Source organism: Acanthisitta chloris, unplaced genomic scaffold (assembly GCF_000695815.1).
Source record: "Acanthisitta chloris isolate BGI_N310 unplaced genomic scaffold, ASM69581v1 scaffold8390, whole genome shotgun sequence".
Lineage (NCBI taxonomy): Eukaryota > Metazoa > Chordata > Aves > Passeriformes > Acanthisittidae > Acanthisitta > Acanthisitta chloris.
The window spans coordinates 13,439-41,338 of NW_008649904.1; the positions used below are offsets into that span (position 1 = coordinate 13,439).

The 27,900-nt window shown below is 40.1% G+C and overlaps 1 protein-coding gene across 1 annotated transcript in view; it reads right to left on the reverse strand.

The window, feature by feature from the left end:
• The window catches only part of LOC103804704 (protein kinase C alpha type), a gene marked incomplete at its 5' end in the record, with an annotated part of 81,312 nt that overhangs the window by 13,015 nt on the left and 40,397 nt on the right, over positions 1 to 27,900 (reverse strand). Inside the window, 8 exons of the mRNA XM_009077354.1 lie at positions 1,945 to 2,083; positions 2,776 to 2,838; positions 4,389 to 4,480; positions 5,069 to 5,242; positions 5,988 to 6,131; positions 22,532 to 22,628; positions 23,375 to 23,509; positions 23,605 to 23,761. Of these exons, the coding sequence (XP_009075602.1) occupies positions 1,945 to 2,083; positions 2,776 to 2,838; positions 4,389 to 4,480; positions 5,069 to 5,242; positions 5,988 to 6,131; positions 22,532 to 22,628; positions 23,375 to 23,509; positions 23,605 to 23,761 (1,001 nt within the window). The remainder of the gene's footprint in view (positions 1 to 1,944; positions 2,084 to 2,775; positions 2,839 to 4,388; positions 4,481 to 5,068; positions 5,243 to 5,987; positions 6,132 to 22,531; positions 22,629 to 23,374; positions 23,510 to 23,604; positions 23,762 to 27,900) is intronic.

Below are 27,900 nucleotides of genomic sequence, written 5' to 3' on the forward strand. Positions count from 1 at the left end.
AAATGGATCTAAAATCTATTATAAATTTATCCATTTTAGCCCATGGAAACATGCTGAAACACTCCTGCAAGCAAAACAGGAACCTTCCTTTGAAGTTTACTACAGACCTAGTTAGCAATCTGTCAGTCACAATAATGTCTTCAGAAACCAAAGAAAATCAGCCAACTAAATAAAATCTGTTTAGAAGATAATAGAAAGATTAATTTCCTTAAAATCTATTATAAATTTATCCATTTTAGCCCATGGAAACATGCTGAAACACTCCTGCAAGCAAAACAGGAACCTTCCTTTGAAGTTTACTACAGACCTAGTTAGCAATCTGTCAGTCACAATAATGTCTTCAGAAACCAAAGAAAATCAGCCAACTAAATAAAATCTGTTTAGAAGATAATAGAAAGATTAATTTCCTCCCAGTTACTGAATGTTTTGGTAAAAAGCTTATTTCTTGATATGAAATTTCCAAATAAAGTAAAGCAATTAACTCCAATATGGGTCAGACTGACCCATATTGAGCATTTTGGCACTGACAACATGTTCTTTGGTATTAACTGGCATGAGATGATTGCCACAGAAAGGACACTTTAATTTGCAATATTGGCTTCTTTTATGTTTTGACAGAAGAAAGTGAAATACTACTCTGGTTGTTCTTATATCCTGCTCCGAGCAGCAGAAATTGGTGAAAGCCCAAGGTTTTATAATACACAATATTTCACTCTGAAAAGCATGAATTAGCAACTATTTTTCATTCCAGTTTCACAGAGATGACAAAATTCACCTTAGACACTAATTTACTTGTTCATGTATAAATCTCCCCTATTCCAACAAACACTCAATTACAGCCAGAAATGTTCCAGCCAGAGCCTCTTGCTCAGTACTCCGACAACAACTGAGTACCTTGGATCAGGATCAGCCTCTTGCATCAAATTTGCTGCCAAACAAATCAAGCCTCTTGAAGGCTCAGTATGCACACAGACCAGATTTTAATATTCATATATTTGAATGATATCCAAATCACCACATGTGCTTGAGTTTAATGTTTTCTACCTAAACTACCGAAATACAAATCCTATCCAGACTCAAAAGCTTAATTCTAAGCTCTTATTTATCACAGTGCTTTAAAGCACAACTCTCCTCATGGTCAGATTTTCCTTTTAGATCCACTGCAGTTGGTTTATGCTTGAGAGTCATTTTCAGTGGCTTGGATGCAGCATAGGTATGGGCAAGTCATAGAAAACTCAGAGCAAACTATGGGTTTATTATGCCAACTCCTTTCAAGACCTGATCTTACAGCCTTGGTCAGGCCTTCAATGACTGGAGCTTCCCTAGATGAAAAGCAGTAATTCCTATCTGGACCACCTGTAGCACATGGGCTGGAAATGACTATAGAAGTTTTACAGAGAGGTCAGCAAAAAACTTCAAGACCTCATGAGGCCCTTGCCAAATATCAGTGAGTGGTTTGTGATTTCCTGAAAATGCCAAACAATCCTTTAAATATATGTATTTTGGCAGCTGTGTGAGCCTCTGGAGAAATGTATCAAAGAAGCAATATTTGCCCCCAATAAAATATTGGCTGACCTCAGCAACGACCTCAGCAACACCCATGAAGTTTCTATGACTTCACAAATTGCAAAGTTTAGTATAATAACAAACCCAGGCTACAAATGTAAAATCACAAGGTGGTGAGTTTGTTGTTTCAGTCTTTTGCTAGTACGAACAAAACCTGAAGCACTGACCTCATGAAAAATTAGTTTTCAAGCAGCTAGATACCTTCTAAAACAGTGAAGTCTTGTTGATAATGTTGCAGTAATTCACAAAGATATCCAATCCATCTGCAGAAGTATAAATGGGACCATCCCCAGAGATTCCAGAGTTATCCAAACCCAGTGGTGTAAAATTTGTGCAGGGACAATTTCCATTTGAGAGAATAAAAGGTTCAATATTTACCTCTGGTGCAATGTAGTCTGGAGTGCCACAGAAGGTCCTGGTTGTTACTCCATCCAACATATGTTCTTTGCACATTCCAAAATCAGCGATTTTAATGTGTCCTTCTGAATCCAACATCACATTATCTAATTTCAGATCTCTATGAAGAATCACAGGATTGTATTGTTAATGTCTGGGATCATCTAGGAGCAGTTTATCTAGTGCTGAGGTTGGGTGAGGAGTATGTGCAGGTGTTTGAGGGTGGAAGGGACAGAGGTGCTCGTGGCAGGCTCAGCCTGGAGGGATCTGAGCACCTCACCTTAAAATCATGGAATCATTTGGGTTGGAAGGAGCTTATAGATCATCTTGGTCCACTCCTGCCATGGGCAGGGACACCTCCCACCAGCCCAGGGTGCTCCAAGCCCCATCCAACCTGGCCTGGAACACTCCCAGGGATGGAGCACCCACAGCCTCTCTGTGCTGGATGATGAATGAAGAGATGGCTGTGCATGACCGACTATGAATGAAGAGATGGCTGTGCATGACCATGTGCAGACTCACCTGAGACTTCTGAATGTGGAAAACTCTTAAACCTCACACAGGAACATGGAAGATAATGTTTCACCTTCTCAAGTGTTTTCATTTGAGTTGGGCAGCACAGAAGAGTTAGAAAGCTCAGGTAAAACAAAGTCTTTGGTTTCCACCTCACCAGCACCAATACAACAAAAAGAACACTACACTGATGTTTTCTTTTAATAAAATGCTTTTAAAATGCCCTGAAACCTTAAAGAAACCGATCTTTTGGGGAGTTTAAAAATAGCTCAGAAATTACTTCTGTCAGATTATACTCACCTATAAATAATGCCTCTGTTATGGAGAAAGAATAACCCAATGGAGATCTCAGCTGCATAGAACCTGTATGAAAAAACCACAACAGATTGCCTATTGCCTCATGATTTCCTTCTGACAAAAGAATTTGGAAATGAACCATGATAAAGAATGAGCATATGAAATATGGAATTTATAGGCTGTGCATAAATATATATAAAAGTATAAATATATATATATTACAGGCAGATGACTTAAAAGACACCTCACTTCACCTGGACCTTAACAGACACATTTTTGAGTATTTGATGATAAAAGTCATGCAGAATTTAAAAAAGATAGTACTGAAAATGTCTCTCTGGGCCACACAAAATGGTGCAGTTGGAGCACAGCATATTTTTGCACTGATCTCACCCTGCTGCAAAGGTCCTTCTCTCTAATCACACACTGATGAATCCAGGATGCAGCTCAACGTACACTGCAACTCATATGGCATGAAATGATCTGCAGAAATAGTACTCCTTTATGCAGGCTGTTAATGAATTAATTACATGACACTAATGAAAATGATTACCATATAAAATATAATTGCTGAATGTAGCTAAAAGCTATAGAACATTGATGGAAGCTGGTTGCTGTGGAACTGTGCAAATTCTATGCGAGAGGATTATTTAAAGATGAGATTAATTTTTAGGCTGGCATAAGGGAAAGGAAGGCTGAGATCTGCAACACTTGATCAGAGGTGTCTGTGAACACGTGTGAAGATGCTGCACAGGCATAAGCTGTCAAAAGCACCACAGATTTTGTCAAGTGTTGGCAAGTTACATTAGCTGAGAGTCAAGGATGATCTGACACCATCTCGTTTTTACTCAGAGAGTTGTTAAAATATTTTTCTGTATCCTAAATACTTATATTTAGATGTTATCTCGTTTAACCAGGCCCTGATTGCTTACACTGAAATGAGAAATTCTTGCAACTGAACTCTTAAAACAGTGGGCTACTCTTGATTTTAAAGCTTCATTGGTAAGTGATTTATGAAACACTAATGATGATGTTCTAAGCATGACTAAAATGGTAGTGATGGATCTATTGTCACTTGAATTGCTATGGATCATTATCAGTTGCTCACTGATGTGCCACATGCACAGTTACCTAAAAGGCATCATGTACATAAACAGCTTCTAATCATTTATTAACTCCTTGCAAATATATCACAGAAAATTGATAAACCATACATTGAATTTCTCTTGTATAAACTGCAGTTTATATTGCAATGCTGAGTCTATTTGCACTGCCTTTCCCTATAGCACTAATTCACCCCAAAATGTTGTACTCACCTCTTCCTTCAGTATTTGCTTTGAAAAACAACACCAGAATACCAAGTCACATCTTTAATTTCCTGTTGCCCTGCTTAAATCCCTGTCACTTTCCAAGTAGGCATCGTGTGCCTTTGTTTGTGCTGTGTTTGGAATCAAAGCACAGCTACCTTTGGTCTGTGTGAGCAAACACTTTTGGGCCTTAAATACACAGTGAAAAAAGGCCAACATGACTTCATACTGAGCCTGGGAGGAAGAAACCAAATCCTCTCACAGTACAGAATCCAGACATGATTTGAATAGATAAACGTGAACACTCACACTGCTTGTGGCTCCTTAAATTTTCCTACTTGCTGAATGTGGTACATGAGATCACCACCATTCACATACTCCATGACAAAGTACAGTCGGTCCTGGGACAGAGCATTAAAGACACACATAAATATATTAGAGAAAATATTAGATATTCATTGATCAGCAAGAAAAAAATCACTAGTCTCTTATTATAAAGCTTTTAGGGTTATTAGGACTAGTTGTACATTGTGGCAAAAATGACAGATAGAGAAATGGAAGGGGAATGTTTGGCAAAACCTGCAACAGCAAATGACTGATGACATGTGTTTAGATTTGCCAGTTTTAGTGGTGTCCTTTTATGTATTACTTGTCTACAACGGTTCCAAGGTTTTTAACCATTAATTTTGAGAGAGATTTTTCACACAGAGCTGTATTTGTATAATCCTTGCAAACACTGTAGACAAATAATACTATTAAATTTAGGAATTGTCACACTGCTCTGCCTGAATGACTATGAAGAAAAATCTTTAAACCTATTTTTTAGATTTAAAATACAAGGGGTAATTCCATGAGGTATTTCTTTCTTCACCATTTCCTATGTGCAGGAGGTAGGTTGGATGGTAAGAAATGGTATTGAAGTGATCTAAAATCCATGACCATGTTGTGTGGAAAACACCAGAGTGGCAAGAAAGAAAGAGCTCACGTACAACTGTCTGGAAACAAGAGTGAAGCTGTGTCAGGAAAGGTGGTTTATCTTGCAGTGCCAGGACTCGTTTTTCAACCATTGTGCATTCAACATCATCATCCTGAATCACCACATCTTTTTTCAGTATTTTGATTGCATAGAGCTCCTCTGTTCCCTTCCTGTCTGCCAGCATCACCTGCATGGAGAGAAACAGGGTGAAAACCTTCCTACTGGCCAAGGAGAGAGGGTCACTCATGTGCCCAAAGACTTGTTGAGATGGCAATCCAGCTTTCCCTTTTATTGGCATAGGCTAACATGATCGAAACTCCAAAATTCTGACCATTACTCACTCACTGCAACAAGCTGTACCAGCCATTTCAGACACAGCCTGTGCCAAAACCCTCTGGTTAATCATAGACAACGTTGCTGAAGGGCTGATAAAATGTTAAGTCCCAGGGGATTTCTTCAGTAAAGGGCAATTTATCACATAAGTGTTGTTCAAACAGAAAGAAAAATACCAGTCTGTTCTTCTGACTAATGGATTTCAAATACATATATACACTATTCCTGGTTTTTTTTCCCCCAGTATTCAGCCTTACCCATGTTGGTGACTTCCAGAACTGGCAGAGTGACCTAGGTAGTAAAGCCAGAAAAGGAAACTTAATTTCCTTGAAGCTGCCAAGAAGTGAGGATCTAAAAGTCAGCAACTGGTTCTCACATTTTGCCCAACAGTTTGAGGTTTTTTTTTTTTATTTTGCTTTTTTTTTGCCCTAGAAAACTGCCAGTCTGGACTGATGCCTGCTAGTCCTTAGAGAATAACCCTACTCCCTGTTAGGAATTCTCCCTCAAAAATCCACATCCTTTTGACTCTGGATTTTGCTTTTTAGAGAATTACAAAAGGAAAAAGGAATGGGAGTGGAATAAATATGAAGAATTCCTACCTTTCCAAAGCTGCCTTTTCCAAGAACCATGAGAAAGTTGAAATCTGTCAGCTTCACCCTGTCCAGATTGTTGGATGGCACACTTGAGTTCTTGTCTTCTGTTGAAGTAATGACTTTGTTACCAGCTGGCCCAAGTTTGGCTTTCTGAAGAACATACACACACATACACACACAAAAATAGGGAAGTAAGAAGAACAGCCCATTTCCTGGCAGAAGGGATCACTAGAGCTGGAGAGGACCATATCTGAAGTGGCATTCCCAGGAGAAAGGCTGCATAACAAAATATGCACAGACACATCTTCAAAGACTCATTCCAACAATACTTGGACATTGTTGAGGGAATTCAAGTGGAACACTGCTCATGTATACATGATATATCATGTATAACCAGATAAAGGAGATATACTTATCTGGTTAAAAGAGCAAAACCAAAGCAAAGGCTGAAAACAAAAGACAAGAAAAAAATCACTTATTTTCATGCCAAAAGCAGCTTATCTGGTGCTTTTGTTTGGAAATACAAAACCAAAGCTTTCCGAAAATCCCATGCTATAATCTACATAGGGAATTTTAGGGCATAATCTCTTCAATACATTCTCTTTTAAAATGGAACTCTTCAAGTCACTGCATAGCAAGAGTTAAGAAAATTTTGACATGCATTAAGAAAAATACCCTCCATGAAAAAAACCCCCACACAGGTGAGAATCAATGCAGATGAACATGGTCACTTCCAAACCAGCAATACAATCAACTCTGATTTGCAATCAAGTGTTGATCTGAGAAAGGGAGGCAGGGGAACAGAACATACAAGGGCTCTGCCTTGGCCAGGCAGTCTGGTTTGCAGAAGGTTGCAAGAGTTTCAGTATTTCACATAAGACACCATGTAATTGCTTGAGTAAGTCGCATTTCAAATCTCAAAGTTAATAGAAGAGAGAAAAGTCAGACTCACCGAAAGATAACGCAGGCTACAAGATAATATCCCTTTTTTCTACCTCAGAATAATCCCATATCCCAGCAGAAGCAAAGCCAAGAAGGTTTAGTAATACTTTGGGATGTAAGTGCTTTCCCCATCTGTCTAGTGTGTTGGTCTGGTTAATAACCTCTAATATGGCTAATTTACTCTGTGCCACTGCTGCATGTTTGACATTTCAGAAGAACTACTTTGCTCACTGTGCCACAAAAGGACAGTATTTGTGTATTATCTCTGTTTTACAGATAAATAAAGGAAATTAGAGAAGATAAAGTTTACTCAAAGTCATGCAATATATCACTTTAAAAGCCTGGCCTGGCATACACTTTTGGCAGCCTCGCTGGAAACTGGAAATTACAAACTTTCCCCTTCCCAGACAAGTTTAAAACCATAAAATTGAAAGAGATGACTCGGTTCAGGGACTCCAGCTCTGTGTTACTGCAGGCAGGAGTGTCAAATCATCATCTGACAAAATAACCACATGGCACTTGAAAACCACATTCAGCTTGGATGACTCTTCCTGCGACTCCAGAAGTGCAGAAATCTTATACCCTGCCACAGGGAGATGAATTTTGGAAGTTTAGATCTCTTTCTTAAAAAAAACTTGCAATACAGTTTAAAATGTGGGCATTTCTTCCAGCACTATTATTACTTGTTTGCATGAAAGCAGCACTTGGAGACGCTGATCAGGATCATGTGCTGTGGAAATATTTAGGAAGAGCCAGTCCTGGGGGTCAGCCTAAATCCCTGAGTCTGCAAGGGATGTTCCCATGGCACATGTGGCTGCTGGGACAATTCCAGTGTCTGTGATGGAGATCTTTGGCAGGACAAAGCTCCTTTCGAGGCCACAAGACAAGATTGAGCCATAAACAAAACAAGTGGAAAAAAAAAAGAGAAATCCCTATATCCTTTATCTGTCCAAGATGAAGATGTGGTTCAAAGGGGCAGCTTTGCTAGCCATGTCTTTGGGAGGCTCTCACACATGGGATGCCAGACAAATCCTGCTTTTGTGATGCACAAAGCAATTTCAGTATCTGCCTTTTCAGCAAGGAATGGAGATCCAAATCAGGCTCTGAATGGAAAACATCAGCTTTACTTCTTACACTTTAAACCCACTGGTTTGTTGGCAGCTTGTTTGAAAAATGCATCATTTGAAGCAACAAATCAAATTTTGTTCCAAGGCCATTTGGGTTTTTGGGGACAAAGCTGCCATGGAGGCAGGGAGTGCTCTTTGCAGCTCTGCAGTCTCAGGCTCTGAGGGCTTCCAGCACTTCTTCCCAAGAAAAGCATGGCAGGTTCACTACCAGGCTCCTGTGCCCACTGCACTCAGGCAGGATGGAATTGTCAGGATCTGGAGGTGGCATCTGAAAATAACACTGGAGAACCCAGCCAAGGCCTCTCTGCATCCTCACAAGGCAACGCTCAGATTCAATGAGCAAGAGACATGCTCCTCTCACTTCCACTTTCCATCTCTTCTGAAATCAGATGTCACTCTCAATTTGACAATTTCCTTTTCCATATGGCAGATTTTTAAGGAGAACATCAGGTTCCTCCTGTTGGGCTCTGCTGGTCCAGCTTGGAGGATAACACAGGCAGGAGCTCCTGGACTGGACTGAGTGTGACTGTGCTGGGTCAGGTGAAGAGAAGGTGACAATCCTGGTTATCACATTGCTGAGCTGCCTCAATGCATTATTAGCCCAGACACTGGTTGGTGTAAAGAGAGAATCCTGCTGCAAACCATGTGTAAGAAAACGTGGGAACACGGAAGCCAAGAAATGCTGGATGACCAAGCTGAACCAATGAAAGAACACGACCCAAAGTGCAACACCCTAATGAGCTTATTAATTTCTCCTAACCTTATCAAAAGTCCTGATTTCCATTCAGCTTGGCCACCCAATAGTTGTTCATGAGCATGCAAAGAAGTTTTTCACATTTAGCATGTGAATTTCTTTTACTGTTTTTTGGCTTAAGGTCCTAGTGAAAATATAGTGGGAATTTCAAGACTGGCAAACATGTACTGGGAGGGAAAAAGAAAGGAAACAATAATAATCCAAACCAAAACATTTCACAGATGATCCATTCAGAGCTCCCCAAAACACTACTGCAACATATTTCAATTATGACTTAGCCTTAGGCATATAATTTTTGTGTTCTTTGTAACTATTAGAAAAATTCCAGAGCTTCTGGAACAAAATTAGGCTATGGGCATGGAAATAAAATGAGATAAATATGGTCAAGCCACTACAGATGCTACCTGTGCCACCAAGGCTGATGGGACAGTAAGACATCTCTAGGAAATAAACCCTGAAAGATCTAGGATTTACTACCTGACTTCAGGAATTAGCTCCTGTGTATATTCCAGGAATATCAAGAGAGAAAATGCCAAGCAGCCAACACAGTCTTCCAGAATCCTGAAGCAAAACCAGTTTTGCAGCTACAGTAGGGACATAAACTCAAATGATTCATAAAAGCTTACTGGAAAAGAGCAATGTTATTTTGCCTCTTCCTACCACAATGAAAATTGAAAATAGAATCCGACTTGAATCCTCTTTTATTTTTCATGGATCTTAAAACTCACAGGAGTTGAAGATGGTGTTTCAAGCCCTGGATTAATTTTCAATTTACTTTCCAACACCTTGGCTTATTATCTTGGATAAGAAAACAATCCTGTTACAACAAAGCCAGCTTGCAGCAAACCAACCAGGAAAAGGGAGTGTTAAAGATCAATTAGTCTGCACTGGGAGCAGAAAAGTTAATCTAGAAAGAAAACAAGACATGCACATCATCTTACTTCCTCTGGTTGGGACGCACCTTATCTCGGCCAGCTCTTTTACCCTGAAACCACAGGTGAGACAGAGTTTATATATTCAGCTCAAATTCACTCCTCCATGGAGAGCTGCAGGAGTTACAGAGTGTTACACTGGAGAGGCTCTTGGAGTTTGGTCTGTGCTTTTTGGAAAAGATATCTCAGGTTTTGCAGTCAAGATATTTTCCATGTATTTTTAATCTAAGAGCAACAATTGTACTTTTAATTGAATATGAAAAATGTCTACTCCAAAACCTAATGAGAAGTGTAGTGCAGAGAAGAAACCGAAGTGATTTAGGGAATAGTAATTCATTATTGCACTGAGTTTTCAATCGCAGTAAAAATTCTCATTGAGGCTTTTCAAAACTTTTTTTTTCTAGTTTTTCACTGTGAAGACAATCAAATAGGACAGAACAACAAAGCTGAAGGTTGGCTTTTCTGCCCTCTGGTTACAATTAGAGCACAGAATCTGAAGAATTACAGAGCAAAAAGATGGGTCATTTTCCACATTGGACAATAAATAAATGAAAATTTTAAAAAATGCAATTCAGTTTCCTGCCCTCAGTCTCTTCAGGGCAATAGGATACCTCACATGCTGTCAATGCTTTAACACCTTGTGTTGCTCAGGTCCACTACTTCTTCTGTGGTTGTTTGCAATATTCAGCATGGTAAGATTGTCTTTGTGCTCTTCCCATATGGAAAATGAAGAGCAGGATCCAAGGCTGCCCAACCCTGCAGCCACCCCCTGCCATCCCCCAGGCAGAGCTTCAGGAGGGACAAACCCACAGCATTTCCCATGGAAAGATATTCAAGCCAAGAAAAGGCTTTGTGTGCTGCTCACTAGGAGATGTGTTTCTTGGTTGTCAGGGTAACTCGCTCTCAACGAGTTCCCAGCTGCAGCAGGATCATCTCTGGGACCCAATTTTGCAGGAGGAGAAAGTGCTAAATGAAAAAATATTGAACAATAGCACTGAATTCCCATGATGTGTGCAGAGGTGCACACAGTGCTGTTTGGAAACAGCTCATGGTCATGGTTCATCCTGTGTGTGTTGGCTCCACTGACACCTGCTGGGAAGGGAAATCCAGAGCTGAGACTGCTGGAGACTCCCAGCTCTGCTCCACATGGAGAGCAGTGTCCTCTCCCCATCCTTACAGCAGCTTCCACCCACCACCCACTGCTCTGCCTGAGCTGAGAACAGAGAAGGAAGGATGGAATGACAGAATAGAGCACAGCACTGTTCAGTCTCTGGCCCAAAAAATCACAGCTCTGATGGCAATGAGGGTCAGCAGCCCAAGGACTGACTGAGCAGGATTATCTTAGAAGCACAGAATGGTTTGGATTTCAAGGGACCTTAAAGAGCATCTCATTCCAACCTCCTGCCATGGGCAGGGACACCTTCCACTAGACCAAGTTGCTCAGAGCTCCATCCAACCATTGCCAAGGATTGGGGCAGCCACAGCTTCTCTTGGGTCCCAAGAACAGAGATCTGTGGAACAGGAATGTTCCCTTGTCAGAATTTAATCCCTCTGCAAAATTCTAACCACATCCCTGCAACAGGTTCTCACCAGCTCTTTGCTAGACTCCCAACATGCTCCTCAAATTCACCAGGTGATAGAACCAGCCATCTCACACTGCCCCACCTTGACCCAATGATTCTGAAATTCTTCAGTTAACCCAAGGCCAGAGCAGAGCAGCAGGTACCAGTCTGCATATCACTTACAGAAATGGCAAATTGGTGAGAAATGAGGGAGGAACAGCCTGAACAGGAACATTCCAGTTTCACTATTCCAGCCCAGGATGCTGCAAGTGTGAAATTAATGCTCAGTTCAGCCTCTCACTACCTGGACCCTACACAAGAAGCATCAGAGCAGCTCAGATCTCAGACAAACAGTAGAAGATGTCACTGACAGGACCAGCAAGGCTCATACTGAGGATGGAAACACTGAAATAATCTATCCCAGTCTCAAGGAAGAACCCAATCAGGTTTCCAGTCATGTACACTCAGTGAGGACTTTGATCAACTGGTTGTGCCATTAGCAAGCCATTAATAAAGTAAATAAATCCAATAAATTTCAAGTCAAAATCTAGAGGAAAAAAAGCTCCATTCAGTGAAATGTTCTCTGTCATTGTGGCAGCTTGTTTTTTACATTATTGCATTTCCAATTCCATGTAATTATAGATGCTATGAAGGGCTATCCATTTCCTAGTTTATACAACTTAATTATCAGGATGCTGAGAATTTGAAATGAGAAGACTCCATTTCTAAGCCCCAGCAAGAGCTAATACTTCACCAGACTGAGGTTTAATCTTAATACCATAACCTAATGCCAGCTTATAATTCATTAGCAGAGAGTTTTGTAGTCATGGAAACAACAAAGAAAAGAGAAAGTTAGAGCCTCAATTCCAGCTGATGGAGCAGCTCTGACTGGAGAGGGGATGGCACTGGTGTGACATCCTGGTCCTGGCTGAGCTTGTGTCCTTGTTGGTGCAAATCAACAGAGGGAAGGAACTTCCTTGGCTCTTTTACCTGTTCCTCTACAAAACTTGTGCTGAGCTATCTCAGGAGATGCTTTTGCACTAAATCTCCTGTGAAACAGAACAAAAGACACAATTTCTGGCTCTTGTGCTTCTTTCCTTGGGGTAATAAATGCTCAGGAAGAAGGTGGCAACACATCTTTTCCCATCTTACAGTGCACTCTTACCCATTCTTATTTATCCCTTTTACAAACTAACTAATGAAAGTACTTAAATTACAATATGTATTGCACTAATGGATGGACATGCAGATATTTCTCCAGATAAAAAGAGCAGGGTTGGATCAGACTGCAGGAGACTGAAGATGCACAAGGATGTGCTCAAGGATTCAGACACATACTTTTCAGCCATGTATTCCTTGGGGAATTTACACTCCAGCCAAACTCCTCTGCAGCAAGGAAAACACTGAAGAGATGTAAATAAGCAGAAAGCTGTTTAACTCCAGCCTTACATTTATTTTCATGATAGCAATGTCACTATGCTGAACTACACTGTAATTAGTAAAAAATGCAGCGTATAAAAATGAAAATGCATTTCTATTTCAATAGCTAAAATAGTCACTGGAAAAACAGTGAGCTGAGCACACACCAATTACCTGCTTTTACAGCTGCCCATCATTAAATATTTTGATTAGAGGAAAACTGATCCTCAGTGCCCGTTAGAAAACTTGAACAAAGGGCTGTAGGAAAAAAAGTTCTACTGGATTTTATGAAATAGTGATTTAATTTATTGGGTTTCTATCTTTCTAAAGAGAAATATATAAATATAAACATGAAATAACGTGGATGATTTCCTTGCTTTCAGACCTTTTGCTGGAGCCAGTTCTGGGCTCTAGGAGCTTTTCTCTGTTCTTTGCTGACCTCTTGTGGTTTCTCACTCGGAGGAAAAATTTTTTTTCTCAAGCTCAGCATTACATGATTTGGATGTTTACTTAGGATAAAGGCAAAAAGAGAACCCGAAAGGACAAAACAAGAGTTTAGTACACCCTCAAGCATCTCAACAGACTTTTTTTTAGGGGGTTTCTAATCACATGCCATATTCAATTATTATTTTGCAAACTTTTTTTTTTTTTGGTGTTGCTGTAGAAGTCAAACCTGTATGAAGTACTTAAACACATGACTTCTAAAAAGTTGCCAAATTTGCCAGGGATAAGATTAAAGTAACCACATCCCCTAGAAAATGCAGACAACAAAATCAAACGACTCTGAAAGACAATCATTGGAAAAGGGATATATGTACCCCAAAATAGGAGTTTCAAGGGGTATTGCCCTGGACAATGTATGTCTGTGTGTGAGACATGAAATCTAGAGAGGGAAGAGTTTCCAGTTCACCATTTGGCACTGTCAACATGTTTAATCTGCTTCATAATCCTGTAGCCACCTGAGTCCACTTTGTTTTCTGCCTTTATTGCCAAGAACACTCTTCCCTACAACAGAGTGGTGCCTAACGAGATGAAATGTAATTAAAGAGGCTGCCTAGGAATAATATTCAAGAATTCTTGCAGAAATATCCTGTGGTAGTGGTAATAAAACCCCCAAATAGTAAATAGGATGCTACAAGAGCAGATCCCTCTGTGCCAAAAAAGAATTGCTTTTAGATGTGCTCCTTCATATTTGAATTCTGCAAATTATTGCTGGGTTTCAATAATACAAAAACTTAAAGAGTGTGGAATTTGCTTCTAAGCATAAACTACATTTCAATATGGGCAAAAAGTCATAAAATCCTGTTCTAAAATCATTTTTAAGGACTGCAGTTCTCCCTGATCTTGGAGCAAATCCCTGTCCTCAAAGCCACAGCCATGCAAAGCTGCAGACAGGAGTGATTTGAAAACTTTGGGTTTTGCTAGGAAATGATTTATCACACACACACACAAGGATGAAGGTGTTTTCTGCACGATGCTGGGAAACTATTTAAATAGACACTTTGCAGTGGAACAAAAGCAGGAAAAGTGTGTGATCCCTCTCAGTACCTGCTAATTGCATCCCCAGGTGCTGGTGCTGCCTGACCCTGCTCACAGCACAGTCACATTTGCTGTGATATTATACATTCATTTCTGCACATTTTGCTGCTTTCTGGTACAGAACTGCTGTGAGGAGGATGAGGATTTGTAATGATTTACTGAGAAAAAAACAGAGAATAAATAAAGAAGCTTACTTTTTTCCCCATGAAAAAACCCTGAATTCTCCATATCAACTTTTCCTGTTGGAATTCATGTGTATAATTCCCCAGGACTAAGCAAAGGTTTTGCCTGTGAAGCTGTGGGAAACCCTTCAACTCTCTTCTTTGGGTGCACTGCCATGGTGGAAACACAAATTGACCAAGGCCTTTTGTCAGTTTATATCAGTGCTCTTCAAGGCTTGGATTTTACACCAAAGGGACAGAACTTCATATTTATCCCAGATGCATTTTTCAGGTGGTTCGTGCTCTGGTTCAAAACTACACTTCAAGAGAGAAAGTTCCAACTTCCCTGAGTGAAACAAGTTTCACCAATGAAACCACCATGTGATTTTATTTTCAAGTAAGAAGAGGTGTAAAGGGTTGAGGAAGGACAGTTCTTTTCTGTACAGGCTTGTCTGAGATAAAGGTATCAGATAAAGAACCAAGGTTAAAAAAAACTGTTACTGATTGCATGACAAAGATTACTGCACTAGGCAACATTTGGCAATGACACATGGTCTCATTCTTTGATTTTTCTGGTTCAGCACTAGAACATTTGTTAAAATCACGCACTGATAACAGAAAGAATTCCTAAAAATAACATTTAAAAAAAAAAATTAAATCTTTTAAGCATTGAGCTATAACATGTAAACTACTCCAGGTCAACTTCAGTTGTAAAAATGCTATTTGAAGGTGTTAGTGGCTTCAATAACCTTAGATTCTAACAACAGTTTACAGCACAGGAGCTTCAAATCTGAATTTAAATTGTAGCTTAACCAACATATGAAACTGGAAGAGTGATTACTGTCTGGGACCTTTGCCCTAAGAAAGCAAGACATTTTGTTAGAGATACATGCAAATAGAAAGTTCACACATGTATGTTCTCAATGCTGAGATGGAGCTTTTATGGCAGTGATGTGGTGATGGGTGAAAGAAGCAAAATGAGAAGGAAAAATTTCAGGTATCAGAGCAGCTGTGCATATGGGTAATATCTCTCCTGATATAGCATACACCAAATAACATAGAGCAGTAGATGTAGTATGTTATATCACAGACCATGCATGCTGGATTATGTCAAGTCATCTATTTAAATACACAGTGAACATGAGCATTATTTGACCTGTGGAAGTTATTTACATTTCCATGAATATCTTCCAGATTAAAGATGCACCATTTTCCATGAGAAGGTGGCATTCATTCCTTCAAAAAGAAAGGCACATTGCATCTGCTCAGCTTTGATTACTCCTTTTTGGTAAGTAAAATTCTAATCTGGGGAGTATTTTGTCATAAATTCCAGAAGATTCATACTTGAATTTCTTTTTTATCCATTAGAAAAGCTTAAACTGGGGAAAACCCAAGTGCATCCTTAAAACATGGTGAGAATGAACTTGAAACTTTAAATTCAAACATTGGTAAGGAAGGTTGTGTGAAGGGGAAGGTGTAGGAGAACACCAAGGAGAAAACTACCTTGAAGAAGTGGATATTTACATGACAGTCCTGGAAGAGACAGGAAAGGGAGAAACACTGCTTGGTTAGTACCAGGCAAAGCAAAGCAACCACAATTAGTAGCAGAGTAAACAAATAGAGACACAGCAGTGAGAATACAGAAATGGACACATCTGTTAAGCACAAAAAATCACAAAAAAGAAATTGGTGTCAATTCCTCTACCAGCAAGAGCAGGGACAGAGAGCACAGCATGGAACTGCTCCTTGGTGCAACCTCCACGTGGGCACCAACACTTCATGCAGGAACATCCCTGGTGCTCAAGCACTGCAATGAATAAAGCTATGTGTACATCCAGCTGGGTGCAGATTTGGCTCTCACCAACTAATGAGCTCTGAGAGGGGCAATGGCACTAAAGTGATTTTTTTGGTTTTTTTTCCCCCTTGTTTCAGACACACATTTCACCATAAGCGATAAAGAAATCCCTGCTATCAATATGTTCTTCACTTCCAATCACAGCACACAGACAGGGAAAATCCTTACAGAAATCACAAGCTGATAGGAACTGAGACCAGAGATTTGTGTCATCTGGTTAAGACATTTCAAGTTCTCTGTTTCTGCTATGGTAAGTGGATGGGAAACCTCCAGATAAGTGCATATGGGAATTCCCATGCCAAACTATAGTACAGAACAGATGGAGTCATCTAACAGCATCTCTATAATGCTGCAAACTATTCTCTAATGATTAAATATGCACAATTTAAAAATAGGAATGAGTGCCATGGCCAAAAAAAGCAGCTCTTCTTTTTATAGCTCTATATGCATAACGAGTGTGGATTGATGTGCCAGTGATATTTTGGCTGGTCATGATTTCAGTGGAGCTTAGTGTCTGTTTCCTGAAAAGTAAATTTAATCTTCTCTTTTACAATCTGAAGTGTCAGCAATGTTTTTTCTCTTTTTCATGTCACCTTTTCTGACCTGCCTGAAGTTACAGTTATTGCTTCAAAATGGGAATGCACATTGGTTAGATACAGATGTGGGAGAGATCATATCTTTTGTTTATTAAAGGGGAAAAAAAAAAAAGAGTAAAGTAACTGCAGTGTAACAGCTCTGGGGGAAAAGCATCACCATCCTTCAAAGGCTTAAAAGTTTCCTTCACAGCCCTTTTAAGAACTTACACAGAGACTTGGACAAAATCACAAGCTCCTCAACAGTTGTTTTTTGTTTGTTTTTAAATGAAAATAGGTTTAATTAGAGAACTCATTGAGTTCTTGAGAAGCTGCAGAAACTGAAGTCTTCTGCTAAGGCCTTGGCTATGCAACTGCAACATTTTCACCCAGTCTCCAGCTCAGAACTGAGACAGCTCTAGGATGTGCTGGCCATGGATTAAAGGAAAGAAATACAGTGTCCTTTTGACCTAAAACTGTTGTGAATATCAGAAAAATGCCAAATTAATCAAGAAGGTTCTGGCCTTCTCCTTTCTAACAAAGCAGAAATTGCTTTAAAAAAATTAAGGGGAGTGTTAGACCTAAGAAGTGAAGGAGGAGCTCAGGAGCAAAATATCTACAGCTCCTGTACCACAGGAGAGGTTCCAGGTACTTAGAACCAGTCCTGGTGACCAAGCTCCACATTGTCCTTGTTCTTAGAGTTAAAATGATGAGGCATTCTGAAAGACATTCTCTTTAGGATTATAACAATAGCTACGTTTAGGTGCACTGAGATGTCACCAAGATGTCACCACTGGCTGTACACTTCCAGTGCTCAGGTCCAATATCCATACCTGGGATGTATATATATATGTATATATACCTGGTCTGAACTCTTGTTTCCTCTCCTCCTGTTTCAGCCTGAAAAAGCAAACTCCTGGTTCAGCTGGCATGGGACAAAGCTGAAATCTCTAACACAAGCACAGCTGGAAGCTGGTGGCCAGAGCAGTGGATGTGGATGGGAAACACCTCCCATGGTCCAGCAGAATGGTCCTGTGTGGATCCCCATGGTGGGACAGCAATCTGAGCTCTCCCTCACAGACACTAAGGGAATGAGTTTGCTGCTCTGAACCTAACCCAGAGAGCTACACTAGAGGAAACAGAACCCAAGAAGACCTCTGACACATGAGGAGTGTGCACCAGCAGGACTGCTGCATGTCCCAGAGATGCTTTCAAATGAAGATATGAGCAGTAACCCATTCCCTCCTAACAAGGTGCTTGGATCACTTCAGTTCCCAAAGCTGAGTGTGGTGACTCAGATTGCTCCCAGCACTCAACATACCTCGTGCTTGGGAAATGTATCCACATCTAAGGATTATAGCTGCTCTGCTCTGTGTTTAATTAAAAAAATCATTTACATGGACCATAACAGCCGCTTGATTTTTAATAACATTTGCTGTGCTGGGGCTGTGGAAAGAAGGGACAGAGAATAATTCACCAACCTCCTTGTAACCAGTATTATTAGCTTATAATTCTAAGGTGATATTTAACTACCAAGAAGTGCTTTACTAAGCAGGAAAAGGAAAAAGAGCTGGATCAAACTGAAATCACTTCCTACACCAGAAGTTTTAGAAATTGCACATTTCTCCTCCCCAAATGAAACAAAAACGAACAATGCCCTAAAAAGCAAAAGCTTATTACTGCTCAAACCACAACCAGCTAGAAAAATACCCTCATCTCAAGATTCTGCTTTTTTTGTTTGACTAGTAAAATACTCTAAGAAGAAAAAGAACTATATAAGTATATATAAGAAAGAGTAGATGCTGCAGTTAAAAGATGTGCTAGTTTGGGTCCATGGAGCCACCTGGGACTGCTGGAAGTTCCCATGGCAACCTCAGCATGGACAATTATGGAGCAGCTACAATTCCTCTGAATGTGCCTGTTGAGAAGGGGATTTCGTTTTGAGCTGGCCACAAATGATGCCATTCCGGAGAGAAAATTCACAACCAAAGGTTAAGAGCTACTGAAAAACAGTGACAGATTTTTCTCCTGCCTCCACTTCCTCCAGGAGGGTATTTTTATCTCCAAATATTAATAATGATGTATCATGTATAAATCACTGAGGACAGATTTGCTCACACTGCTAAATGAGCAGATAAGGGATTTGTAAGTTTTAGTGAGGGGTGAGATCCAGAAAATACATAGATTGAATAGAATTCGTTGCATAGAAAATATTGCGCTGCATATTACAACTCCATTTTTGTACACTGTGCAAATTCATATAGACAAGACATTGCATAGAATAAGAAAACTCCTTGCAATGAAATCTAAAGGCCACAAAAATACTGTCCTCCTTCTCTCTCTCTTTTCCAAATTTGGTCCCATTTGTTGGATAGGATCCATGTGGGGCAAAATTTGTATGTTCATTTTTCAGCTGGTTCAGATGTGGCAGAATGGGCCATGAGGAAACTTCTCAGGACAAACAGTTTTTACTGCTCAATTACAAATGTAGGTGATGAGAACGTTTGAATCTATTATTATTTACTTATTTATAATCCTCCGTAGCTACTTCATGGGGGATTTACATTGAGTAAAAGCCTTAAAAAAATCAATGCCAGAAGGTCCTGCATGTAAAGCAGCATATCCATGAGATGTGTGTGGCTAATAAGCACATTTACATAAGATCTCTGGGTTCTGTAAGTGATGTGGTACGAAGGACCTGATGGGATTGTGTAGAGAGTTTGAAATCAATGAGAGCTTGAGGACAAATCTTAAAGCTGTTTGTTCTACTGTGGCTGCAGGCAGAAAATTCTGCAGCTCTGATTTCAATGGGAAGTGGCTCCTAAGGGCTCTTGGAGGTTCCACTAAGCACATCTCTAAACTTCAGTCAAAGGGCAAAGTCAGTTTTAAGGATGTCTTAGACTTGCTTAAGATCAGAAACTGGTTTCAAAAATTCCACAGCTACTGGTTCTCCGATCTTTTATAACCTGAATATATTCCTATTCCTTCTTAATATTAAGCAATGAGATTCTAATCCTAAAGTTTCCCTACTCTGTGCAGCTCAGGTTTGTACCTTACTCTGAAGGCCACCATTCTTGATTTTAAGTATTTCGTGTTACTAATGCCATATTTTTGTACAAACTGTTGTCATTTTGTACTCAAAGTTAAATCAGTGTGTCTTGGCTATCACTCACATGGTCGTGGATCAAAAAATAGACCAAGCAGCACAACTGCAGACTTGATTAGGAAGTTACTCCTTCTAGAACCTAGGAAATGAGATGGCCCAGTGTGACCTCTTGGTCTATCCATATTCCTGATCTTCCTGACAAACTGACTCCCCTAGGAAAATGGTAGTCAAGATCTGCAATCTTCTTCCTGGAAGGCTTCAAGGCTGATTTTAGCACGGTGGAAATATTTATTTAGATGATGTCATTAAGTCACAAATAGCAGCATATTTCTCAGTGCTATCTACTTGTTCCTTAGGACAGGGTCCCTAAAATAAAATGCCAGGATATAAATGATAACAGAAATAACATAAAGGATGATCAGAGTCAGCACCACTTCTGTGCCATACCAGAATAGGAATAAGTTAAATACCACCATTCAGACATCTGTGCTGTTAATTTTTAGCAGCCATCACAGTGATGCCCCTTGAAGCCAAGTAAGAACATTACTTGGAGGATTCTGCTTCCCTCTGCTCCTTCTCACAGTGGGAAACTTGGAGAGTAAGAGGATGAAACTAAACCCTTTAGCCATGTAACACAGCAGCCTTGGTCTCCTTGTAATTACAGGGTTTGTTTGCCTACCAACACACTCATTTATCATCACTAAATTTTAAAACTGGTTTTTGTGCAACTTGGGAAATTATACTCCTGGAGACTCTGTGTTCACTGAAGACCTATTCCCTTTCTTTGATTAATTCAGTCAAATAGCAACAACCAGGCTAACCCCAGAACAGGCAGAGCCTCAAACACACAGTGCTGAGGCTGAACTAATTAGACTTTGAGACACACTAATTAATTCTGGGGCAGAGCTGCCCCGATGTGAAGCTGCTGTTTCTGGGACCAGCTCCAGTAGCTTCACATGATGCAACCTCTCAGGATTTCTCTTCCACTTCACTGCAGGACACAGATAAACCCTGACTGTTCCTCCTGCAACCAGTGTATTTGCAGTAGGATTAAGGAAAAAACCTAAAAGATTGTAACTTTAATATGCAAACACACTGCATATAATACCTGACATTTTTACATGGAGAGTTTTAGGGACTTGTCTTTGTGCTGTCTCTGACCTGAGAAAAAACAGGTACATTTCTACACCTGTAACACCAAATATCCACCCAATTCCAGGCTCTGTATAATGCCCAGAGACATGGAAAGGGTGGACAGAATTCCTTTTGAAGCTATTCTTTCTAGGGAGGAAAAAAAATAAAATGATCTTGGATAGCAAATGACCAAGTGCAGCAAAATAAAATCACACTGGTCAGATCACAATTGTGAAGAAAGGAAAATGGAATGGAGGTTCAAATACTTCTCAGATGTATAACAAAAACCATAGCTCATGCTGCAGACAGGAGTATGGGAGCTGATCCAAATGTGTTCAGAAGACAATGATGCACCTTTTTTTCTTCCTTGCAAGATGAACATGAGCCGTTTTTCCTCACTTGCTTGGGTTAACTCATCTTTTACAATAACAATGGAGAACTCTGCCTGATGGTGAACATAAAAAATTGCCATTTCAGGTTGAAAGGAACAGGGGTAAGTGTTTGCTTATGCACAACAGGTACATTCATTACGGTCTGGATAAACAGCTTGACTAAAGGAGTAAATGGCCAACCAGAAAAAAAAAAAAAAGCAAGAGTGGAGTTTGGAATATTTCAAACTCATTACTGTGTAAGACCAGTCAAGTGAGATGAGCTGAACCCCACAGAGCCACCAGCAAACCCCCTCCCTCCCCAGACCCCACTGTGCCCTCGCTGGGTTTAGTGCCCACCAAACACTCAGCTGCACTGTTGTCAGACAAGGCAGAGCTGCTGCTGAGGGTGTTGATTCAGAAATAACTCCTTTGCCCAGCACAGTGACACCAGAGCTACCAACCACCCCAGCTGGCTCCATGGAAGGCAGGACACTGGGGAGAGGATTGCTTTTCTCCAGGGTTTCTTTTCTGTCCACCACCAGCAATCCCTCTGATCCTTCAAAACATCCTTTCCCACTCTTAAGAGATCATCCTTTCAGAGCAAAACCTTCTACAAAACTCTTAAGGCTCCAAATTATCAGGGATTAACATTGCAAGTATTTTCTTAAAACACCCCAACTCATAGTGTGAAACAAAGTACTAAAATCCTGTTGTTTCTGAGAATTTCATTTGTCAAGCCATGCAGACACTGGTGCTAACAGCTGGAAGACTTTGCAAGTATTAAGAGCCAGTGAAATTGTTACATATACTTGACATAACATATTTTAAAATACCAGCTTAGGAGTGTCACAGCAGAGAAGCTGAACTGTCAGAAAAATGATGCCACCTCTGAATTAAACCATTTGGTCCAATCTTCAAGAAACCCAAAGGCACATATTGCTGTCAGAGGAACAGAAATAGCAGCACTCCAACATATGTATCTTTAAACAGGCTTTTTTTTTTTTATAATAAAGTGAAAAATATAAGGAATAGATAGTTGCATCCGTTAATTGTATCCATTTGTGTTTAATCCTCACCTCAAACTTCTGCCTGAGCTCTGCATTTCCATCTTCATCTGCATCTGGAATTGGAACGTTGTAGTATTCACCTTCTTCTTGATTGAGCAGCTTGTACCTGTGCAACATTGGAGAAAAAAAAAGGGGTAACTTCAGGTTTTTTCCTGTTAGATTTAAAATCTGATTTAGTTGTTAGTGTGTCATTTGCATCAATGTCAGAGGTATGCAAAGAACTGACCTCAAGGATCTAAAATAAACTCAGAAATAGAATCTATTTAACCTAAAATCAGATCTTTAATCCCCTGAAATCAGATCTTTAATCCCAAACTCTCTGGCAAGGCAGTTTAATGGGCAAGGAATGTGACAGAATGAACCCTGAAGAACCTTTTGTCACCAGTGCTGCCACAGCCCCAAACAATTCTCTTTGCAGAAATGTCCTTTTTGAGAAGAAGCAATGAGTTCTACCCCTTGCTTGGTGGGTAATGAGATGGCATTTTATGAAATCAGTTTCCATGTACTTTGAATTTGCAGAGCTATATATAACATGATACACTTAGTAATGAATACATCATATTTGAGATAAAAATAAAGTTCATATCACAAGACTATGTACACAGAATTGAGTTTGCAGCAGCTCCAGGCTCCAGCAGAAGTTTCATGAACACTACAAAAGAAAATCAATCCTTTTATTATCCTCCTTGATATATATAGCCTGTGTTTCCTAGGTTTACTTGCACTTTCAGTGAATTTATAGCCCGAAACTCGGTGAGCAGCTCAGGAAAAGGTAGATTATATTGAAGAGAGAGGGTGATTTAAAACTTTTGGTGACATATTCTCTCCTTCTCTCTTCTCAGAAGCTCTTACCATCCACAGGCTGGCATTTTCATGAGCTCAGACACCCCAAAGGAAAGAGATCCCATGAAATCATTCCTGGTTGTTCGATCCCAGTCCCAAACCTCCACGGATAACCGACGATCTTTGTCTGTGGGTTTCAACTTACTGAAAGGCAGAGAAGGAGAGGAGGTTTCAATGCACCCCTGAAATCAAGGATTGAATACACACAAATATACTACATCAAATGGTGTTAAACTCACAACGTGAAGGACTCATTCCAGTCTGGGTTCAGGGTGGAACGGATGGTTTTTGTCTTCTGTTTGCTTTCATTCTTGGGATCTGGAATGAGCTTCAGTTTAACATAAGGATCTGAAAGTCCATTTGGATCCATGGGAATTAGGTTTTTTGCTTCTCTCACTGTCAATATAAAACATAGTTCATTACTTCTACATGATTACACATCAGCAATGAAAGCAATAACACGTCAAAGCAGAGTTATTGAAACAGGGTGACAAATAAATAAGTCATGAAAGTCACTTGTCAGACTGGGTATGGAAGAAACTACTTGTTGTAAAGTTGTAGTGATTGATATTTATAAGAATGGTGGAGAGCAATGACAGCAGAGAAGAGTGATTCACAACCAGCATGCAGCTTCCAGGCAGCTCTCTTCCTGCATGGAATGATTAAAAACCCAAATCCATCACTAGATTTTTTTCTAGGCAGGTACCAATTTTCTTGTGCTTTTATTCCCTCATCAGTCTTAGGTCATACCAGTGCAGGACTATGAGACAAATACAGTAAGGCCAACAGGCAGATCACCACAGATTTCAGAGGATCAGTTCTTTGATGCAATCTCTCTTTGGAAGGTTTCTAACACCAAACTTCCCACGGATTCACAGCTCATTACTTGTCAGGTGGAATCGCTGTGAGCATTATGTCATGACAGCAACCAAAGGAGAAGCACAGAGAAGACAAGCTGAACTTTAGCTTCACAAAAATTTTAATGCAGCTTCTACTTTTCCAATGTCAGAAGAAGAAACAAAGTGAGTTAATATATCTCATAGAATTATAGAATCAAACAGGTTGGAAAAGACCTCCAAGATCATCAAGTCCAACCCTACTGTGGTTACTAGACCATGGTACTAAGTGCTACATCCAGTCTCAGCTTGAAAACCTCCAGGGATGGTGAATCCACCACCTCCCTGGGCAGCACATTCCAATGCCTGAGCACTCTCTCTGTAAAAAATTTCTTCCTAATATCAAACCTAACCCTCCCTTGGCAGAGCTTGAGTCTGTGCCCTCTTGTCCTGCTGCTAGACAGAACTGCTACTACACTACAGTGCTGCTACTGATCCCCAAAAAGAGTGAGTAGTCAGCAATGTGCAGTTGAGGAGTGCAGGGAGTGGAGTGTTCCAATGGGTGAGCACAGACATCACTGTCCTCCCTCTAGCAGAATGAGTAACACTTATACACCATGTAAGGTTCTATTCTGCTGCACCTTGGACACAGAGGTGCATTTCCTCGTGCTGTAAAACCCAATCCCACCCAACACAGTCGTCCTGCACTGAACTGGCACCAAGTTGGGATGGGGAATTTGGAGCTCACCACTGAGCATCTCAAAAGCTGCTGGGAGCAGCAATCCCTTGGGCTTGTTTTGGCCAGAAAACAGCTTTAATTTGGGAATTCTCTTGTGAGATTCCTAGTTAAGGTTAGAATTGTTTCTGGGAGGAAGACTGCAAAAAGCTTTGAGGGTGACATGGTTCCTAGGGGCTGAAGGAATGCCACAGCCTCTGAGAGCCACAGGAGAGGGAGAGATTATCCAACACTGACAGTGCTCTCAGCTCCTGCTTCTATTCAGGAGGGCTTTCCTTATTTTATCCACCTAACTGAAAGGCAAGTTAGGGAAGATCAATCCTTAAATCACTTAATATTCCTTGATGGAAAATATTTCCTACAAAAATCTGGGCTTTAGAGCCAGAGTTAATGCAAAAAAAAAAAAAAAAAGGAAAAAGTTGTCAGGATCTTCAGCAACAGACAGTTACCGTTGCTCAAGGCATTCTTCTCCTAAATGCATTCTTCTCTTAAATGCATTTTCATATTACAAACAAAAAATTATAGACCTTTCCAGGATTTCAGCCTCTTGTTTCCCAGCATGGAGGCTGAAAGGCATCCAAGCAACACAGATATTATTTTTATATATAGACTAAGAAGAGGACAGTTTCTGGGCAACAGTTTTTTTATTTTTGTGCTTTATTTAAGGCCAGTGAAATGAAAGATTTTGGTGTTGACAACACCCATTGGAACACAGCACTGAAGGTGATTTAGAAAACCATGTAACAGTTCTGGGCCATTCCCTAGACTCCAGGTGTATTCTCAGGTTGATGTAACTAGCTCTGGGCTGACACTTGGCTTTTAGCTGATGTAGAGTGTGTTTTAGTGCTCATAATCATCGTGTTCTTCCAAATGACATAACTGCTAAGTAGGACTTTAGTGCAAACTTACCACTGAGCCCTTGTGCCATCTGAGCCAAGCAGTAGAGGAATTTCTTGGGGGAAAGCCAGAGCTACAGAAAACTCATCATTTCAAAAGGTTTCACCTGTTTCATTTATAGAATGAGAGATTATCACGTGTGGCAGAACAAGGAGGAAGAGAGAAATGCCAGATCTAACTGGTACCAAACTGGTATCCACAACAGCTGTAGGAAGAAGTTAGTGCACAGGAGTGTGAGCTCCTGATTTGGAAGACACTAGTTTATTTGTCAAGAGAATTCTCATGCTGAACAGACACTCTGATGTAAATTAATTAATGAAATTAGATCATGGCTGGAAATGAGTCACATTAACTTGACCCAACAGTTGATACTGATTTAGTTTCTTGAATTTGTGTTTTTAACATGGGAGACAGAAAATGCTTATGGGCTGAATTTTTAGAATAAAATGTAATTCTAGTCACTGAGTGCATTATTCAGGTAATTGTAGAAAAAAAGACACTGTGTCTTCAAAGAACAGAACAGAAACACGTGTCTTTCTTGTGTTTCATCTGCAGTTTGCCACAATCCTGTATAAAGCTGACAGGGCTTTGCAACCAGGAAAATGAGTTTTCAGGGCAGAGAAATTGTCTCCTCTCTCATTTACTCGGAGTTTGCCCTTTGAGAGTCTTTGCTAGAGACCCAATTTGTCTTCAACTCAGAAAAAAAATCCCTGAAAGTCATCTTCAAATACTTCTGAGGAATAACATCAAGATTAAATAACTTCTTTCAGCTAAGTATTTACAATCCCAAAGGGACTAAGAAGCATAAAGCAAGTGAGGGATGGAGTGACAGCTTTCAGTGCAAGCTGCTCTCTCTCATCCTATATTTGGGGTTTTGGGGTTTTTTTTTTTGTCTTCCTGTGCATGGCACTTGTGATTGCACTACCAGGTTTGGCACATGAGCTGTTACTTCAAAATCCACTTTCTGGTTTCTATTTCTCTACTGCAGTGAGGAGCAGAACTCTCCACATGTTCTACTGCTTCCCAAAAATAGACACTAGTAAGTTTTTCTTTAAAATTCCTTGAACAAAATTGCTTCATTTTAACATGGCATCCTCAGACTGAGCCTTTATGCTTGAATTTTACCTGGAGAGGCTCAGTGTGAAACAATCCAGAAATGGTTGCATGGAGGTAGAGACATTCTTGGAGGCTCTGCCATGGACAGCTCCCTTTCTTTTGCAGGAACCACAGAAAATGAAAAAGAAAAACCCTAAATAAAAGTAAAAGAAGCTCAAAGATGAATTGGGAAGAAAGATGCAAAATGGACCAAATTGAAGCTGCTAACAAAGTTCTCATCTCACTCCTTGTTTTAAGATATCTGGACCATTTGTACTTTTGTCTGCATAATTAATACCCTTAGCCATCTTTTTCCAACTGACTTAGCACTTCTTTTCCTGAGGAAACAGCATGATGATACTTGTGCTAAATAGTGCTCATAAAGAATTAGCATCTCAGTGCTCCTTCTCTTCTATTTTTAACAGGATGGGTCAGGTCTAAGAGGACTGACAGGAAGAAGAGATTTCCCCTCACTGTACCTTATGTGTGGCTGAAGAAGTTAAATGAAAAATAACTCTAAGAAAAATAAATCAACTTACTGTGGCTGAGCTCTGCCATAGTTGTAATGATAGCAAAGCAATCTCACACTGCTGGGTAATGAGTTAATTAAACACAACCCTGTGATAGAGATGTTGCTCTAAATTAGAGATGGTTGAAGTGAGGTGCAGTTCAGCATCTCTTGGAGCATTACATGGGTAGAAACCTAAAGTATTACCAGTTTTCTGTCATAACTGTTAGGGACAATAAAAAAACTCTGTACTGAACAAGTTAAATTTTCTAAAATTTTGTCTAGATTGGGGTTTAAAAGGGAACTGAGAAAGCACAGGGATGAAAAGACAACAAAGAGAAGTAGAGATTGAAGTGTCTAACAAATCCCACCTTGCCCAGCTTTTCCTTCTAAAACCAGAAATGAGGAAAAAATGTGTCACTTTCCTCCTCAATGTTCATGGAGATGATAAATGTCTATTCAG